The sequence below is a fragment of the Pieris napi genome, chromosome Z (assembly GCF_905475465.1).
Source record: "Pieris napi chromosome Z, ilPieNapi1.2, whole genome shotgun sequence".
In the NCBI taxonomy this organism is placed as follows: Eukaryota; Metazoa; Arthropoda; class Insecta; order Lepidoptera; family Pieridae; genus Pieris; species Pieris napi.
In genome coordinates this window covers 7,455,676-7,474,603 of record NC_062259.1, presented here as the reverse complement: position 1 = coordinate 7,474,603, position 18,928 = coordinate 7,455,676, and the positions used below count along the sequence as shown (strand labels likewise).

Genomic DNA, 18,928 nt, shown 5'->3' with positions numbered 1-18,928 from the left:
GTTTTAATGTAGCAATGAAGTAGGATGAACATCATGTTATTGCTACAACAAATAATTAGTACAAATCATTGCAAGAAATTAGTATAATTTAACCTCTATGTTTAAAACATCTTCACTTTTAAATAAACTACAGCATTATCCGCAATGGTCTGAAAAGAGATAGGTAAGATCATCTCAGAATGGAAGAAAAAAAATAAAATTTGAACTTGGAGAACTTATATGAAAACATGAACAATAGGGAATTTATATCCCAGAATCACTTAAGTCAAGAATTATTATGTACTATTATATTTAATATTATCTCTTATTCATACATATGTCTGAATTTATATAATTGCTTTAAAATCGACATACTTAATCATAAGGTCATAAGGTTCACTGGTATTATAATATGAATGTTTTACCAACAAAATAGCAAATAGAAAGAATATAAAATTTGGTTAACCTAGTTTAAAAAATGAATTATTTCAAAAACTGTGTTTTGGTAATATTCAGCTTCAGTGCATGATAGAAATCTAATATGAAACATCATAATATAAATTTGTGACAATTAATGAAATTGTAAACAATAAATAAAATATTTTTAGATAAAAAATTAACCAGCTGCCATATTAACAACTGACAATTGACAGATGACATTCCACATTGATGAAGGCGCGAGAGTCGAGACCATAGATATATTTTGCTTTGCAATATTATTCACTTTTAATAAACTCTTAATATACTAATTCAATTATGAGTTATGTGATAAATTCACGTCAGAAATAATAATGGCATTAATAGTCAAATATTCTTTATATTAAAAATATTTGGCACCAGTAGATGGCGCTTTTTATATTTGCTCTTTACAAAAATTTATAACAGAGGGCGCCTTACGAGGAGTTCCATATAATATGTAATTAAAAATGATGTTTTCAGGTACTATGTATTGCGCAATATTATTATTACGAATTACAGCTTTACGTTCTATAATTACTCAATTTTATTAATGAGTATAGATTCGTATTCATATTTCATTCTTCGTCCTCATTACAAAATCATAATAATTGAATAGCACTAAGACATGAAATATCCCTTTTTTATAACAATAATATTAGGTTTCATTTTGCATTGTTGGTGGTGCTTCATTGACGCAAACTTTCTGTGTAAAGTTTGCCAAGGGTTTTAATTGAATAGGAGTACCTATAAAATCGCGTAGTTCTTTTCTGAGAGGTTTTTCATTATTGTGTATAAAAAGTTTTAGATTTAGAGGTTAATATAATAATATGTATCTGATTTATATATTATACAACTATCTAACTAATAAATTGTATTGAAAAAAGCCTATCTTTCCAGCATTGAATACAATGAACGTTTTTTTGTATTCAATGCTGGAAAAAAAAATATGCAAAATATTAAGGTTTATTATGTTTAGCCTCTGATACCTATATGTATTCGTATTACTGGCCATAGACAAAGACAATAATAGTAATAAATTACCTACCAACTCTTTGGACAAAAATCATAGTAGAGAGTAGCGCGAATTATAACAAAATCCAAAACGTTTTTGTTGTACGAGCCATACTTGGTTAAACTTTTTGGAATGAATACTTTGTTAATGTCATGGAGGATCAGTGGTTTACTCCGCGAAAAAATAAAGATACAACACAGTAACGATGCGTTTATTTTAATAACTTTTTTACAGAATGGTACAGTGATACAGTATATAATGGTAATACCATGAAAATAAATTATAAGGTACATGTATCCTTAGCTGTGTGGTTCCACTAAATAACAATGCATTCGTGTGGAAATACCAATCCCCGTGATTGGTCTGTTGGACATGCTGAAATTATAAATTATTTATTAGTAATTATGTAGCTCCTTTGGGGTTATAGGGTTGACTAACTACTGATTCAGAGATCATGTTCCTTACCAGGCAAACGCCTAGTGCAGTTGAACGATAAGGGAGCGTTTGTTTTGAAACCCGAAATACTTGGGAATCGAACTGAGGGCCTCCTTGCTTAATTTTTATATTAAACGTAATTTTAATTAAAGCACCATTTATGTATCTTAAAACAAAAAAAGTGACAAAAACAATATTTAACTAAATAAAGGTTATTTTACGCACAAAATAGAAGATAGCTTAAATTGTCTTAACCTTATTAAACTTTATATAGAAGACGTGGCTAGAAAATAAATCTGAACGAATATATTCCTTACCCAGGCTTTTACTATTAAACCTTAACTGAACTTTACAACGTATAAATATGAATTTATTTATACAGAATCTGGGAAAAGATACAACATTTTTAATCATTACACAAATCTACTTAGATGATTTTAGGGACGTTATGCATATAAGGTTCGGGTTTCTGTTCCGTAAAACTCATATGAATAGTAGAAATATGTGCTCTGAAGATAAAGAAGAAACAATAAAAACTTTTTAAAACAGACAAACGTGGTACCATGAAAAAACGTCTTACCATGGTTTGCAATTTTTGTCAAGTCAAAGCAACATGCAAAATTCAGAATAAGCATATCGAATTCCATAATGTATCTTTTTTAAACAATATACTACAATAACTTTTATTAGGATGAATAAGAACAAAGTCCCCTTTTGAATACCTTAACATATGTATTATGTAACTAAAGTTTCATCCCAAATCTCGCCCTTGCTTGTATTTCATGAATTAATTTTTAAATGATAAAACGGCAACAAATTAGAATCAAGCTACGCCCTATGACACTAAGATATATTCTTATATTATTTACGTGAATAAAAAAGCTAAAACATTGTATACTATACAGTATACACGTAGGTACTCTCCAAAAGAAAAAACGTTTTCATTGGTAGGCTCGAGTTACGGTTCGCACATGCCTTAAAAATTCAGCAAGCCTGAAATTGAGATGGCCATACCTCTCTCACACCTTTGCCCGTAGAAGCCAGTGCCTTCACACTTGCAAGTAAAGCCAGGGTCCAGTACAGTTTGTATGCAGTTCCCCCGAACGCAAGGCATCCGAGCACATACATTTGAACTCCTTTCTGAGATTATTGAAATAAAGGTGTCATAAAACAGTACAAAAATATAATAATATTGTGAAACGGTTGGCGTTGTTGCTAATATGGGAACTCTTCCAGGCAACCCGAAAGAAAATAATATAAAAGTTGTGCAAGAATGTCCGGGCCTTCTCTTGATTCCGTAGCTATGATTCAGATTGGTCTTTGGCCAAGAGTGTAAGTAGAAAAAAATCCCTGTTAGAAAAATTATCTTCAACATAAGATCAATTTTTCAGAGGTTCTCAATTTTTAACGTTATAACCGATTAGGAAAATTATAAAAACAAAAAATTTTACGCATATTGGTCAACACATCAAAATTGAATCGGTGGATGTGGCATACGATGGAATAAAAATCTCCCTTATGTCACCAGTAATTTCCTAATGTAATAATTAATACTCATATAATACTACGTATACAAATACAATGGTAGTAGTAGTAGTAAATACGACTAATAAATTTAATCGCCTAATAAAAATTATTTGCCCCATTATTTGAGGTTTTAAACAAAAACTTTTTAAGCTTCCGTTTATAGTGACTTTATTCAACGAAATTCCTTGAGAAACCGTTTATTATTAATGAACAACTCTGAGTTGAGTTCTAAAATTTCAAACCGTTGCTTTACAATCAAAGTACAAGTTCTCTTTGGTCCATAACAACGATTGAAATGGGTCAATTTTGACGACTATTTAGGCTAAATGGGTCAAAATGCAACATCCGGCAATTTTCACCTAACCACAGATGCAGTACAGTGCAACAAGCGATTACAATATCAGATGTTATAGATAATTGGGCAATCATAGCAATAGTTGCCAAAGGCCAGCAATAATCTATTTTGGTATATATAATAGAGAACTAATTGGGTACGGCTACCAAAAAGTTACGGTACCTACAATAATACAGGCTATTGTTGTGGGCAAATAACTATTTCCGATATTTAATATTTATATAATTATCAATATCGGAAATGTAATCCTCAGTTGATAATCTCTTACGCAAATTATGTAACGCGAAAAGGATTTAAAATAGTGAATAAGTATTACAATTATCTATTATTTTATGTACGATCCTTAACTCACGAACGAACTTGCAACATAACTTTTCTCTAAATTTCCTATTGTTCTATTCTATTAAATCTGCGGGTTAACACAACTAAACAATAACTATAAACTATTTCGTGGACTACAAAGTCAATTGAAGTGGTAAAGTGAGGTTGATTCTGTGGAATCGTACCTAACGTAACTTCTAGGAACCTATGAGTTGAATATTTATTGTAATATAAAACTAGCCTTAGTTTCGATTATAGAGTAATTTGATTTGCAAATTAAAGTGAGGTCATAACCCTCTTATTCTTTCTTCAGCCATAAGCTGTTTTATTTTTTTAATATCTTGTTACAAGCCAGTAATCATATAAAAATAAAGATTTAGATGTCATACAAAAAATCCAAATGTTTTTATTATTCTAAGGGCAATCGTGGAATCGGTCTATGTTTGTGTAATTCCTTTGCACACAGACGCTTTCTTGGAGAGAAAATTTTTATCTTCCGTTTCATTTTGAATTGAGAATTGAATAATTAAAGGCGTTACCTCGTAGTGCATTTAGACAAAAACGTCGTGATTTGTAAATGTACTCAGTTTTGCAGCCATATCCACACATGCAGGATGATCCGTTCATTTTGCAGCCATTTTGAGATTGGCTCGGCTCACAAGCATGCGTACCTAAAACATGTCAGAAGTATTAGACAACTTACCGCAACTTAACTAAAGCGACAGTTGCTATTATTTTCCTATTCACCTACATTTTAATTGTCTCTACATTGGGTTCATTGCCACCGAGGACAATGATAAATTTAATTGAATATGTAAATCTATCGGCTAGCTTTACACAAGTCAATCCTAGATGAAATGCCAGGGATTTTTATTCTTTGTATTCTGTATTAAATAATCATTAATACTTATTATCGATTTGGTATTTACGGCGCACTACTTCTGCTACAGCTCAAACATGAAAAGCCGTTACGAGATTTAAAAACTTTTCAAGTGAGCATCCGCAAATGGAATACAATATACGTTTTTATGATTATTGTTACCTAAACAACGCAGATTTGACTCTTTTTATTTAATATAATGATACGATTGATTGATTCTTTAGATTAAAAATAGCATACTTTTATGTTAGGTACCCAAATCGCGGACAGCAACTGGTAGAAATAACAGAACATAATATGAAATATGAACAAATTCATTGACATTCTGAAGCATATCGGACTTTTAGGGTCAGTGGGTCGCTATCGAATTGTGTTACTCTAATGAGTTATGAATAGACATTGTTAATGTAAAATAAAGACAAAGTGATCCAGCGTTAAAAATCTGAACTTATAACTTGTAGTTTTGATTTAACCCAGCATAATATTATATGGACTGTGCTTATTATATTTATTATGTTGTTTGGAATTCGCATTATTTCTTTTAGTTGGTTTTATTTATCGAATGGGTCTGCATAATAAAATGTATTATACATCTATATACTCTTTAGTATTTTTTGCATTAAATTTTAATTAACTATATATACAAGATAGTGTTGACTAACAATTAAATATTTTAAAATTGCAAGGCGAATTCGCTGATTGCGTTTTAGTATTGTTTGTACTTACATTGCAAGTAGGCGATTAGGAGCAGAAGAAATACTAGCCTCAAATGCATTGTATGTGCTGTTCAAACGGCTGCTGGGCTTCTACTGATATGCTACTTCCTCTGGAAGAGTGAACGCCCCTTCGTATCACCGATATCTATAGTAAACTACGACCTCCACATTCATTGCTCGCTCTATGCGGATAATGTAACCCTCTTTTATGATTATTTCGGTTGGGTTCTTATGCATATTATTTATTTTAGAGTGCACCACTTTCACCTGTAACAGTTTTTTTGGTTCTATATTTCCTTGCATAGTGAACGTTGGTGGGGCAACTGGCTGCCTCATCAAAAGAATAAAACTGTGACTTATATGTAAAAAAAAATACTGTTACTAAATTAGTTTAAGCCTAGCTATGATACGCGTCTCTCAACTGAGGGTGCGCATTTGAGCCCCGGCGTTGCACCAATTGATTGTTCTAGGCAAATAATACTTATACGGTAAAGGAAAATATAGTGAAGATCCTAACATCGACGGTATAGGTACATACAAAATTTAGAAAGAAAAGGGATAGAGAACTCTGAGACCATGACCGAGATGTAGAGCCTTTATCTTTTAAAAGCTTTATTTTTTATTTTAATATTGTGCGCACTTGTATAGTTGCGAGCACGTATACGTAAGCACACGTTGCGAGCGAAATTTTATAAGAAAACGGATAAACTTAAAATCTCACTGTATCTTGGCATTAGGACATAAATATTTAAAAGCCAAATGAGATTTTCTTTAGTGTGGCTACGTGGCTTTTTCCTACTTTACAAATATACAACAGGTCAAATAAATCTAATGCTTAATAAATAAAATTATTTATTGTCAGGCTTCATAGCAAGTTACTAAAAATATAACAGCGTCGATTTGTACTAACTACTAACTAACATATATTGTAATGTTAACCGCGATGTGATCTTGATAGCTCAAGTACCTAGTAAACCATGCGCATTCCCGTGTAATTGTGTTCTTTGTGTTGTATAAAGTTAGGTCTTATCCTATGCGTTCTTCGTCTTAATCCAAATGTACATCTACTAGCACTTGGCTCGCGTGATCGCCTGCTTATATATAAAGAAAAAGACCAATTAAAAGGTAAATGTCCCCATGCCCAGTGGATGGTACTACATATCTTATCTAAAAGGTTGTCTTAGGGTTCAAAATTACATTTTGAAACAAATATCCAACTATCCGTGGTTTATAAAAACATCGGAGATTCATGAGCACCTCAAAATCAGGACTCTCAAAGCGGAGAACAAGACCTGGAGTATGAAATACAGAAGAAGGCTAGAAATGCATCCTAATAAGCTTGCCACGCAACTAACCATACCGGACCTAATAAATAGGCTTAAAAGGCGACAAATCCTAAGTCTTGATAGACACGTTTGAAAGAGAGGAGCAGTCTCGATGGAGATTTTGGTTTGAACGCCTAACAGCTCTCAACACATCTGCTCATAGTCTAGCTGACTGATTGCAAGATAAAGACTTATATAAAAATAAAAAAAAGGTTGTCTAATTAGTAAAAAAATTAAATTCCGCATCGAGGAATAATTTGTTCCATAATAATGCAACATAAATATTTTTTTCTGTTATCTACTGCGTCCACTGACTCTTTTCCGAATAACTTTATCGGATAACGCATTGTAGTAATGAGATTGTTTTTTAAACTTAAGGTCAATGTCCTTTAATACCTACTAGAACAATAGCGAGGTTCTTAGAAACGGAGTGGTTCAGCGCCTGGAGGGTACTCTAAGTAATGGAGTTTAAAAAAAATACTTATAAAATATATCATCGATAGTAAGAATTATTAGTTAATTTGAGTATCTGTTTGTAGGCAATTAAACAAATAATTTAAGAAAATGAATTGACAACATACCAAAAATTACTACAATTACAATTAGCTTTACCTCATATAACTGAACTTAATATTTTATAAGTTCAGCCTTGCGATTCTGTAACTCACTTTTCGAACTCACACAGCGGTTATCACAGCGGCGGTCGCGCTCAAATCAGTCGTAAAGCAGTCATTTTACGATTTGGCATTCTGATAAACAATAAACTACAAACTCCCTCCTTATCAGTTACAAATATTAGCTATTTATTCTTTACATGACCGATCTGATCTTTGTCGACGACATTATTTTTTTTGGAAATCCCCTCTCCCAATCTCAAGCAATACAGGGTGTTGTAACACACAATTTGTAACATTTTCTACTGTTTGCTTTAACAAAAATCGTAAAATATTAATATTAAAAAAAAAACCACAATAGACAAAATAAGAATCTTTATTGAAAAATATCACAAGTGCAATCGCTGGTATGATATTTTTAAAACTAAGATATAAAATAGCTTACATCAAGCTGATCATAATCAGGTATTTACACTTTTATGATTATTCTATATCGTTACAGTTTTTTGTTTCCAAAGGACTTATTTCTCTAACAATAGATTAAACGAAAAAAATAAATTAATAAAAATAGTAGTACCGCTAATTCCTGTCGGACTTACACGAGCACTTAGTTCCTGACTCAGAGTCGTTCATTAAGTTAAAGTCTTTCGCTGCCTTATAAACGAATTAGTAAACATTTGATTTCAAATCCGACATGCACAGTTTTCGAATATTAAATACAATTATTATACCTATATAAGTAAATGAACCACTCTGAGTACTATTAAAATACAAAGGTTATTTGCTTACATACAAAAAATTTCAAGTAAACAAATGCGACTTACATCCCATTAAAAATCTGCAGCGCAAATCCTTTATCCGGTTCAGCGGACACAGTTTTCCAGGAATGAGCATCTAAAGGTTGCATGGAAGCAAACTTATTACAGGATGAGTTAAGTTTAATAAGAAAACTTGTAAAAGTCATTAATAAGATTCACTCGATATAACTCAGCTAATAACATAATAATTAGGTCCTGTAACAAATGGCGAAAATAATCCGTCGTCAATATTTTAATTTACTAAGAGAAAAAGTAAGGGTAAAAAGTTCGAAAAATCTTCAATATTAGCCAATTTAATTGTTCTGTAACCAATCATACTTCTGTTCATTATGATTCGCCTCTTATATTGTTTTTAATATAATAAAGTATAATGGATTATATTGTAGATTTCAAAGAAATTTTCCATGAGATATGGAAAATATGAGGACTACTTGAAAAATCGGTTAAACATCGCCCACTAAAGTGTCGTTTTATACAACTATTAAACAACGTTTACCAACCTCTAATACTTCATGATTGAATAACTTTCTCGAACCCTCTTCCATATTCCAAAGTCCTTTAAATCGAAACCTTACGTTTCATACGAACGAAGCTAGTACTTTTTAAAAAGGTAAAAACGACATTAATGTAGCGCTAATGCTTTGTACGTTCTCCCTATGATTAAAAAATTATGCACATATTTCACAAATAATTCATGATATTCTACTCGAAGCGTAAATTAATTCTCGTTGCATGTTCAGAAGTATTATTAAAATCCCCTTACTTAATCTCTTTGAGGTTGAAATAAGAAGCATAGCTGAGGTTTTTTCAGACACCGGCTACACGAACATAGTTATTTTTCTATATGCGCAATTCACACTTGCTCGTACGGTGAAGGAAAGCATCGTGAGGAATGTGCTAAAAGCAAAACTATAATCGGTCTTATCTAAATGATAATAATTATGATGATTCAAAGTAGAGAGGTCCTTACATAGTTTTCTTCGTTCAGCCCAAAGAGAAATAAAAATAATTAGAATCAATTAAATGTATTATTTCGAAAATGGTATATTCATTATGCTATCTGCGAAGTTGTGTAAATATTTACGAACGGTGCCTCCTTGCCCTCTTGAAGCCAATTATCCTGTGAGAAGTTGTTGTTCTTTCTCTCAATAATATGAAACGTGTAGGCGTGCCGACTCTTATCTGAACTGTTGTGTGCGCTCTTGTGGACCACATTACCATGAAGTAATACACAGCTGCCTGTCAAGAATAATATTACGGTAATATTAATAATCATATACGTTTTGCTATTTTGAATTACTTCTCGCTCTTAAGGAATCCTTTTATTAAGTTAATATTGGTGATTAACTCAAATTTTTAATGATTTGGTGATAATCTTATATGAAGATTTATATTATCATGTGACTTTGACCTTGATAATTACCTTTACTGACAGGTACTGGCGTGAAACTGGACTGTGGGTATATTGGAGCTGGTCGGTCATAGTCCAGAGTCCCTTCTTGTGTTCTCTTCATTCTCCTATGTACACCTGATTTGTGAGATCCCGGCAACATCCAGAGACAACCATTTTGGATTGTCGCATCTTGTAAAGCAATCCAAAACCCAATTGGTGCGACAGGATCAGTGTGTAGGTATGTAATGTCCTGGTGAGGCTTCACTGCAAAGACGACGTTTTAACTAAATCGATTTTATGCCAAAATAATATTTATATAACAGAGTTTTCATAAAATTAAATAGCAAGACCAGTCCATGTCTCCAAATGCTAGAGCGGAAACAGATAAATATTACATTTATTTGGCAGATATTTTATAGGCATTATCGAAATAACATCAAAGAAATACGTGAAGTAAAGCAATTTGAATAAATTTTCGCAAAATGTTACCTTCTCCACCGATCCCGGGATTTTTGTAAATGTACATGCTCTGTACGACAGCTGGTTCTGTGAAACCTAGTTGTTGACAGACGGCCTTGACCCGATCGCTGTATGTGTAACATCTGAAGATTGGATGCAGGAGGTGAAGAGCGTGCCCGACCTAGAACACAACACAAATATTTTATGAACTCGTCGCTTAGGAGTTTGCAAATTCTTAGTAAAAGTTCGAGCAGAAACAATTGAGTCGCATTTTGTACGACTAAATACGATATGAACGCATCCATGAATCGGGCAGCGATGGGCTGACAATTGAATATCATAAATAAGTATAATATTGCATATTATGTACATAGATGATCTAATTGCATATGACAAAAAATACGCACAGAAATATGCTCGCCTACTGGAGATGTCCTATAGTAACATTTGAAACCATTTAAATATTATTCAGTTTTAGAATACAATTTGTAATAAGTAAAAATGTAAAGAACGAATCAAACTTGCTAAATATATACCTTATTGAGGGAAACGCTGGGGTCCACTTTCAGTTCACCATTTTCATCCAGAGCGTCTGTTTCAAAGAAATATCTTATTTTATCATTGCTCTCTAAGAAATATTTATCCTTTGTTGCCTGAAAAAAGAAACAAAAATATATTTTTCTAATATTCGTGACTGATCCCGGCTACATTCGTGCATAAATTATAATGTATTAAGTAAAATTTTCTCCAAAATATTAGTATATATACGATACTATATGAAATATCATTCTTTAAACTATCCCAAAATTTACTGATAATGAAAGGACCTACCTTTAATACCCTTAATTATTATGAATTTAATAATTATATATTTTAATTTTTTTATTAATATATGAAATTAGTATGAATATCTAAATACGTTCTACTGTAAAATCATCATTGATGAAAAGGCGAAGTTTTTGACTACTGTGGTTAAGCCGCGTTAATAAATCAGCCAGTCGTATTACATGGATCGATTTGGTAATTGTATAGTGTTTAAGTGAAATAACCTTAAATGGTTTGAAATATGGAAAATTGATGTGTTTACTTCAAAGGCATAGCATAATTTAATACTTCTATTCATTTTCCAACTACCTTTATAAATTCTAATAGCATTTTCTTTCAGCTACAAGGATATTAGAAACTTGGAAATCCTATTACCTATATTGAGGCAACCTACGCAAAATCTATCAAAAGCACTATTTTATTAAATAGATTGTATCAATGGTTCATGTTAAATAAGAAATATTTTTGAGATATTCGATTTGAAAATTTTATTACACAAAAGAACCATTAATTGAACTGACCATGCAAATTGACTAACAAGTTAGGTACTATAAAGTTTCAACAACCATTCTCGTTTGGGCATCAAAGTGCAGATATAAATTCTCAGTATTGATAAATAGCTTCAAACATAAACTCGTTAGAAGCACTCGTAGGAGATACTTACGGGATTCTCTAAATTAGCTGAAAACACGGATTTATGGGTACCATCTTGGATTTGTTTTGTAATTTCAATTCCCGCTGCAACCAGCTCGTCGCATTCTGCTGGTCGTAGAAAATCCTCCAAAACGGCAAACCCATCTCGGTCCAACTGAAAATTTACGACAACTATTCAAACATTATTCCAGTGCTATTTTATAATACATACAGGAGCAGAACAATTCCTATTGTTTACCAGTTATTACTCCTACCTGAATAGATAGGTATTTCATAAATGTATTAATTGGACCTCATCGAAGATACCCGCAGGCGTAATCTTTTCGTAATATTATTAGTTTATAATATCTGTGTATTTCGTGGTACAAAATATACTAAATTGATAAGAATGAGAATATTAATATGCACTAATGCGGTCGAAAGAGATTTTACACTTTTTTTGTAAATTATGTAAGAAATAAATACAAGCAATATGGTAATAGTAGTCACAAAACCAGAGGAGTAAGCAAATAAATTTAATTGAATCTTGATAGAAATATTTTATATTATTTGTCTTCTTTATTAGAACGCCAAGATCTCTAGTTACCAATATCTTTTATAGCGATTTCAGACCCATACTCTATGGAAAGTCATCTTGTACATTGGTCCCATACACAGGATATTTTTCGATATTAATTCAAAATAAGGTGAAAAAATAAATATTTTTAATCAAATAAATTACAGTATATTTGGGACATAATAAGGTAAGTTTTCACCAAATTTCGTTTAAAAAAATAAATTTTTGTAAAAGATAGAAATAAAAAACCAAAAAGTTGGTTTTTTGAATTTGTGTGGTAAGTGTGAATAAAAAAGTTGTAGATCTTTTTATGAACTACAACTTTGCCATTTAATTTTCTTCGATAGGACTTTTAGTTTTGCCGGAAATCGAGATAAACCGTTTTTTACCCTTAAAACTCCCCCCCCCCCTACCCCTTCCCGACCTCAGATCGACCGTAATTTATTTTTCCTTTCATTTTGATCATATTCCCCTGCTTTTCTAATGGGTTTCATCCTACTGTAATTTTTTTTGGTTTCAAAAATTATCGGCACTGGTCTAATACGTATATTCGTTATGACGTTTGTAGCTTTGAAATCAGAATGAAAATGTAATTTACAAATATCATAGAACCATACGTGATCTGGAGCAATGTATATGTCCGCATTTAAGAGCGGGCTATTAGTAAAATCACTCATCGTAGTTTGATTTATCTAAGTATGTGATGTTTTAATTATTTATAAATAATAAATATGTCTTGATCCTTCACTATAATTTCAATGGTCGACTATGGCTGGCCATGCGTCATACTCGTGAACGGGTGCTACTTGTGGTCTCTGGTCGTACTTGAATTCGTGTATGCGGTGATGTTAGTTGTTTCGATTATGTATTTGCGTGTTGTTCCCACGAGAATGTAAGTGCGTACTCCCATTTCACCTTGCCTCCTGCTGATAGAGGACAAATCTTTGTTTTTAATTTATTTTATTATTATTTATTACTTAAGATGTCATGTGGAACATGGTTGCAGCTCCTTACAAACGTTGTGTAAAACAAAAAACTTGGGGGTTGTAAAGAGTGGTGGAGAGAACTGGCAGTAAGTGTAAAATTAGAAGCATTTAATGTATATATCTTTTTTTTGTCGTTCATGAGTGTACATTGTGTTACCTACACGAATAAATGATTTGTGACTTTAATTAAAAACACAATAAAATATAAATTCCTCGATACAAAAAATTCACAAAGTTTTTATTTATTCATGGCGAGTAATATGGAGTCCAAAATTAATTGACTACAGCAAATTAGTTTGACCGAGAGCTGTTACTAGCGGTTTTATGAAATATTGTATATTTTACGAGTTATTTAAATAAAAAGCATTGGACGTTGACTTCATTTTTGTTCCGCGAAGCACTGTATCATCCGTCTCATCTCATGCCACGTTTGTTTCACTAGTCATTCGCCCTCACTCTGCCAGCAGCGGTCAATAAATACCATTCCCAAAAACTAAACTTAACACTTTTGCATTTATAATATTAGTAAGAATATATAATACGTAGTTAATTAATTAAAAAAAAAAGATTCCATGAAATTTCAAATCAAACCGCGTAGTATATGTATACTAAACAGATGCTACTTTATTATTTTGCCCATTTATTTATTTATTTATTTGCTACAGCTACTTAATATATAATATCTAAACAATTACATTATACACAAAAGCCAAAAACGTAATACACATTCGAACATCATAAAACACAGGTAAGAATTATTAAGTACTTAAACAAAAAAAACAAATATATAAATTGTAAGCAATTCATTGATCATTATAATATGTTTAATATAAAAGAGAAATTACAGAGCCATTATATCTAATAAAGGAATGGTTTAGTAGTTATAGAGATTACTCTTATAAACAAACGAAAAAATATATTAGCTTTAAGTTTTTACAATATTTATTAGTATGGACAATGATCGGCTCTGACCCGTGGGGCTACTTTTTCCACGTGGTTATTCTGGCACTCGTTAAGTTAACCACATATTAATATTTTATCTAATATGTTTGGAAATAAGACTTCGCGGCGTGTGTCAAGAACATAAGGATCATCACCTACTAGCCTATTGGAATAATCACAAATCAGATACTAGAATCTGATGCTCAGATCTTAAAGCGCCATTTTATTTATTTGTGTTTTATACGAAATCTATGATCTATATTATGGAACGAAATATAGGGCCTAAAATTGTATTTATAAACATTTATTGCAATCTTTAACAAATGTATAAATCTGCTGACTAGACGAGTGCAAAACGTCAGCAAAACCGTTGTATTTGTAATGTAAAGCGTAGTTCATTAAACATACGTTTAGTGTAGATCATATTTCTGATCTATTTACATATAGCAAGTAACTAGTTGCTTTCCAACTGGAATTATTGTTTCGCTGGGAATCATACCAGTCACTAAGTCATACCAGTATAAACAACATTTATCACCTCTGCGTTCTAAATGTAGTGAAAAAGAAAAATTGTTTGTAATATAAAGAACAGGAATTAATACTCTTTACGCCGGACGACCCCACCTAGCGTTTATTATTAATATTGTTATTTTTGGAACTTCTATTTATACACAAATCACAACGCAGCGATTATCAAACCATCCTGTTAAAGACTGTGGTTCATAACAAGATTATATTTTTAATAATAGTCGTCGCATAGATTAAATTTGGAAGCACCTTGGTTAGGTGTTTCATATGATAACTGTACAATTTCTTTTACCGACTATAAAGACACCGAAGAATTCTTTTTAACATAATAAAAATGTGTGCCTTTAAATCAAAACCAAAACACGTTTATTTTTTTTTTACATGATCGCTAGAGAGGGTTAATTTAATTGATGGTCAAGAGCGCGCTTAAAATGGGACGCTTTTATTGAAAAAGGAAATTTTCTGTAGACATTATAGGCAAAGTGATTTGCTACAAAATATGTAGTCACAATTTTTTTGTAAGATGGATAGTTTAGGAGATATAGCCAAAAACGTGTTTTCACCCCTTTTTCCAAGATGGCGGCCGGAGGACAAGGGCGCCAACACCACAAACTTGGGTTTAAGCTTCTATTGACCCCCCCTACATGTTCCATTAATAAAATTGCGTCCTCTATTCAGTTTGGCCCTCAAATTGTAACATTTCAATGGACTATTAAGAATATTTATTATTTGATAACAGGCATATAATATTTTCATGTAACATTACCAGAGAAATCCAAGACTTAATCGTTTTTTTATAACCTGGTTAAACAGTGTCACAATAAAACCTTAATTACGACGCAGTAACACACGAGTAAAAACTGCAGGACTTAGCAACTAACAAAATGTATTTCACGTGAGATTTGGCTCACCACTCAGCTATGCAAAAGAGAACTGATGCGAGCTTTTATTCGTTCTAGTGATATTGATGTTTTAAATGTGAATGGATTTACTTGGATTGTTATAGGGCATTTATATCGTTAAAGTATTTATTTCTGCTAAGCATTCACTTATCCAGTTACGTGAAATCATTGCCTGTTTCCAGCCTGTTTCCCGACCGTGTACGGTCCATTAACTAGGAAGATACGGAATGTAGTTTGACTCTATTAAAGATCTTATTATATATACTTTATACTATATTTATTAAAGTCATAAAAATAGACAATGATAATTTTGTATCGCATGCTACTAGGCAAAAGCGTAGTACTGGCCTCAATTATGAAGGGTTTTAAGGGAGTTATTGTTTTCTTATTCATTTTCGGTTACTCATTTTTATTAACATTATTTTACGGTTATTTTAACTGTATGCTTTACGGCTTGTCTCGAGACGCGAAATCGATTTAAAGAATCCCATAATTATATATTTTATTGGAACACTACAAGTATTATAATAAAATTTTGCGCTGAAATGATATTAATCATCTGTTAATATATATAGTTTTATTATCAGTGTCAATATATATATATATATATATATTAGTTAATAAGCGTACCAGTTACTATCCTGATAACAACGATAATAAACAATGTATTATTATTTTCTCATAATATATGTATCTTCATTTAACGATTACCGAAGAACGTTTGCTTATCTGTCACATTGACATTAAACGTGATGATATTTATGGTTAACTTTGTAAGGACAAAGTTCCAAGACAGGAAAGTCCGTATAAAGTTCAAAAGCAATCTTGCGCGGCAGATCTAGGGTGCCTTGGACTACCGCTCCTCGTCTTGGATCGATACTCAATGTTAGTAAATAAAAGTAAGGGCTATATAAAACTTCAACTAAGGATAGTACCTACAGTCTTTGATGCCACTGTTACGGTGATGCAAGTGTAATATTCAACGTAAGGGCCGATTTACATTATCTTAGTGTTTAGGAGAGTGCTTTAGTACAACTTGAAAGGTAAGTTCTTTAGCGTAGCGTTTACTAAAGCAAGTAGCGTTTACATGTTTCAACTAAATTACTATCCTAAAGCACTCTCCTAAACACTAAGATAATGTAAATCGGCCTTAAGGCATCCAATAACATAATAAGTTATTATGAAAATGTTACCTCTGTGTGAAACGCTTTTAGAATAAAGTAACACTGTATATTTATATAAAAACTTTTTAAAATGGACTTTTTTGAAGATCTACTTACAAAGCCATAAAACTAAGTATAACTATGGAGACCTATTATCCATAGCAGTACAAATCGCCTACGGATTTGGCGACGCAGACAGTTTTTGCAACCTGAAGTTTTGGCAGGCCATTCAAATGACCCGGCCTGCCCTTGGAAAAATTATTAAAATGTTACACTTATATATAATTTAAAGATTTTATTGAGCAAGCAGGAGAGCGTAATAATAAGTACTTATAAATTAAAAAATCGTAAATTGTGACACAGGCATTTTAATCGAATAACAAAGGATAAATACAAAGAATGTTGAATATGTATAGTAATGGATAAATACATAATATGTTTTAAAATAATATTCATAAGCAAGATGTATAAGCCTGTTCCTTGTCTGTCTTACTTACGAAAAAAGAAATTCGCATTTTACACAACTGAAATCTAACAACGTGCCTTTTAAGAATTCATGAATACTTTAGGTGCGTAATGCAAAAATGACGCGTTGTCCCAATCTTAGAAACTCGTATGTGTATAGTACATATTATATTTAGATTGTGAATAAATTGAGTACTTATTAAATTATAATAAATTTATCGGCTTGTCGAGGGCAGATGTTTACGTAAATTATTTCAAATTATGGACACATTATTAATGAACAATTATAAACGCGTTACAGATAAGGACGTGTTTTTTAATTAAAACATATTTAATTTACAAACAGTACACGTTTCGTATTATAGATAGACTACGACGTATCGGATAACAAAAGGTAATCGATTAATATGGTTGGGTGAAACAGCGTAGTTAACATTTTTATTTGTTCTATAGTATGGAATTAAATAGAGTTTATTTCTTAAAATTTAACACAAAATAATTTGCATCGCAAACAACTAACCTAAAAAAAAACATCGCTATAAGTGCTATTAGTAACAAAGCCCTTACCTGATTACGTATTGTCTCGTGCATTTTAGAAATATCGAGAATGTGGAGAAATAATCACAGGTTCAGCAACTCACAAAGCGTGCGGAGATCAAACTGAAGCTAGTCGGAATGAATACTAGTGAGACCGCATTCTTAAACGCCGATAACACTTATGACGCTTACAAAGCTGTTTTCTTACGTGAATTTGAATGAGCAACGGGTTTTAGAATAGCCATGTATACCACGCACCGACTTATATTCGTGTTATGACGAGATGCGCCCGCGCATCATGCCCAATGACGCAGCACACAACGTGATTTGGTTTTGGTATTAATTGGTAACATATCGAGTACTTGCGGCAAGCGAATTTAAGCCTTAAATTAAGGGAAGAAAGTTACAATTTAATTGCAAAATTAAATTCTCAAATATGGAACTGAGTAATCTCTACCAAAGAATATATTGATAACACATGTATAAGTTTATTTTCTTTCACGTTGTGTTATAACTTAACTGCTCACATCGTATAAATGACGTGAAAAAGCATGTATTTAATTCTTTATATTGTCGCCTTAATGTTTTTTTAGTACTATTATAGCAACATAGCAACATATGGAACTATTGTACAGATACCGGCAAACATCTTGAACAATTGTCCTTGCCTGCGCAGAAGCGATTTTTAGGTATCACTGGGGCGGAAGAGTGACGTGTCGATCGCGTGTTTGGTAAATCAGTAGACGTTTGTGTCCCGCGCGTCCCGTACGATGCGCAAACTTTCCCCCACTCCCTTGTTTAATGCTCAAGAAGTTCGCCGGTATCTGTTCCTCAAAGAGACTTTTGCTAAAACTAAATGTTTTCACTAAAAAAATTTCTCTCTATAAAATACTCTGTTGAAGGAAAAATTTGAAAAAAATCGATTTGGTCTTTAACTTTTGCGCTTAGCAGATTCTGCAATACATTTTTATTAACGTATAGATATTGTATTAATTTATTAGTAAGAGACTAGGTATAGAAAAGCGAGAGTTAAAACTAATCCTGCTAAACTTGATAGATGAATTAGGCCATTAGTTT

The 18,928-nt window shown here is 32.1% G+C and overlaps 2 protein-coding genes across 2 annotated transcripts; both read right to left on the bottom strand.

Moving 5' to 3' along the window:
* Positions 1-1,640: 1,640 nt before the first annotated feature.
* LOC125062797 lies at positions 1,641-5,844 on the bottom strand. Its single transcript, XM_047668959.1, has 4 exons — positions 5,695-5,844; positions 4,628-4,759; positions 2,900-3,025; positions 1,641-1,825 (listed from the first exon to the last, which is right to left on the bottom strand). The coding sequence occupies exons 1-4, from the start codon at positions 5,741-5,743 to the stop codon at positions 1,767-1,769; spliced, it is 366 nt and encodes a 121-aa protein (XP_047524915.1). The 5' UTR covers positions 5,744-5,844; the 3' UTR covers positions 1,641-1,766.
* A 2,139-nt stretch (positions 5,845-7,983) lies between these two features.
* On the bottom strand, positions 7,984-18,130 carry LOC125062414 (phytanoyl-CoA dioxygenase domain-containing protein 1). Its single transcript, XM_047668328.1, has 6 exons — positions 17,882-18,130; positions 11,783-11,926; positions 10,830-10,946; positions 10,324-10,474; positions 9,865-10,098; positions 7,984-9,680 (listed from the first exon to the last, which is right to left on the bottom strand). Exons 1-6 carry the CDS (start codon positions 17,903-17,905, stop codon positions 9,493-9,495), a joined length of 858 nt encoding a protein of 285 aa, XP_047524284.1. The 5' UTR covers positions 17,906-18,130; the 3' UTR covers positions 7,984-9,492.
* Positions 18,131-18,928: the final 798 nt, after the last annotated feature.

Coding starts and splice junctions, on each gene's coding strand:
- LOC125062797 (XM_047668959.1), bottom strand. CDS start 5,743: ATGCATTTGAGGCTAGTATTTCTTCTGCTCCTAATCGCCTACTTGCAA. Junction 4,760..5,694: donor CCTAATCGCCTACTTGCAAT/GTAAGTACAAAC, acceptor GACATGTTTTAG/GTACGCATGCTTGTGAGCCG. Junction 3,026..4,627: donor TTGTCTAAATGCACTACGAG/GTAACGCCTTTA, acceptor CAATAATCTCAG/AAAGGAGTTCAAATGTATGT.
- LOC125062414 (XM_047668328.1), bottom strand. CDS start 17,905: ATGCACGAGACAATACGTAATCAG. Junction 11,927..17,881: donor ACGAGACAATACGTAATCAG/GTAAGGGCTTTG, acceptor GTAAATTTTCAG/TTGGACCGAGATGGGTTTGC. Junction 10,475..10,829: donor CCAGCGTTTCCCTCAATAAG/GTATATATTTAG, acceptor GTTGTGTTCTAG/GTCGGGCACGCTCTTCACCT.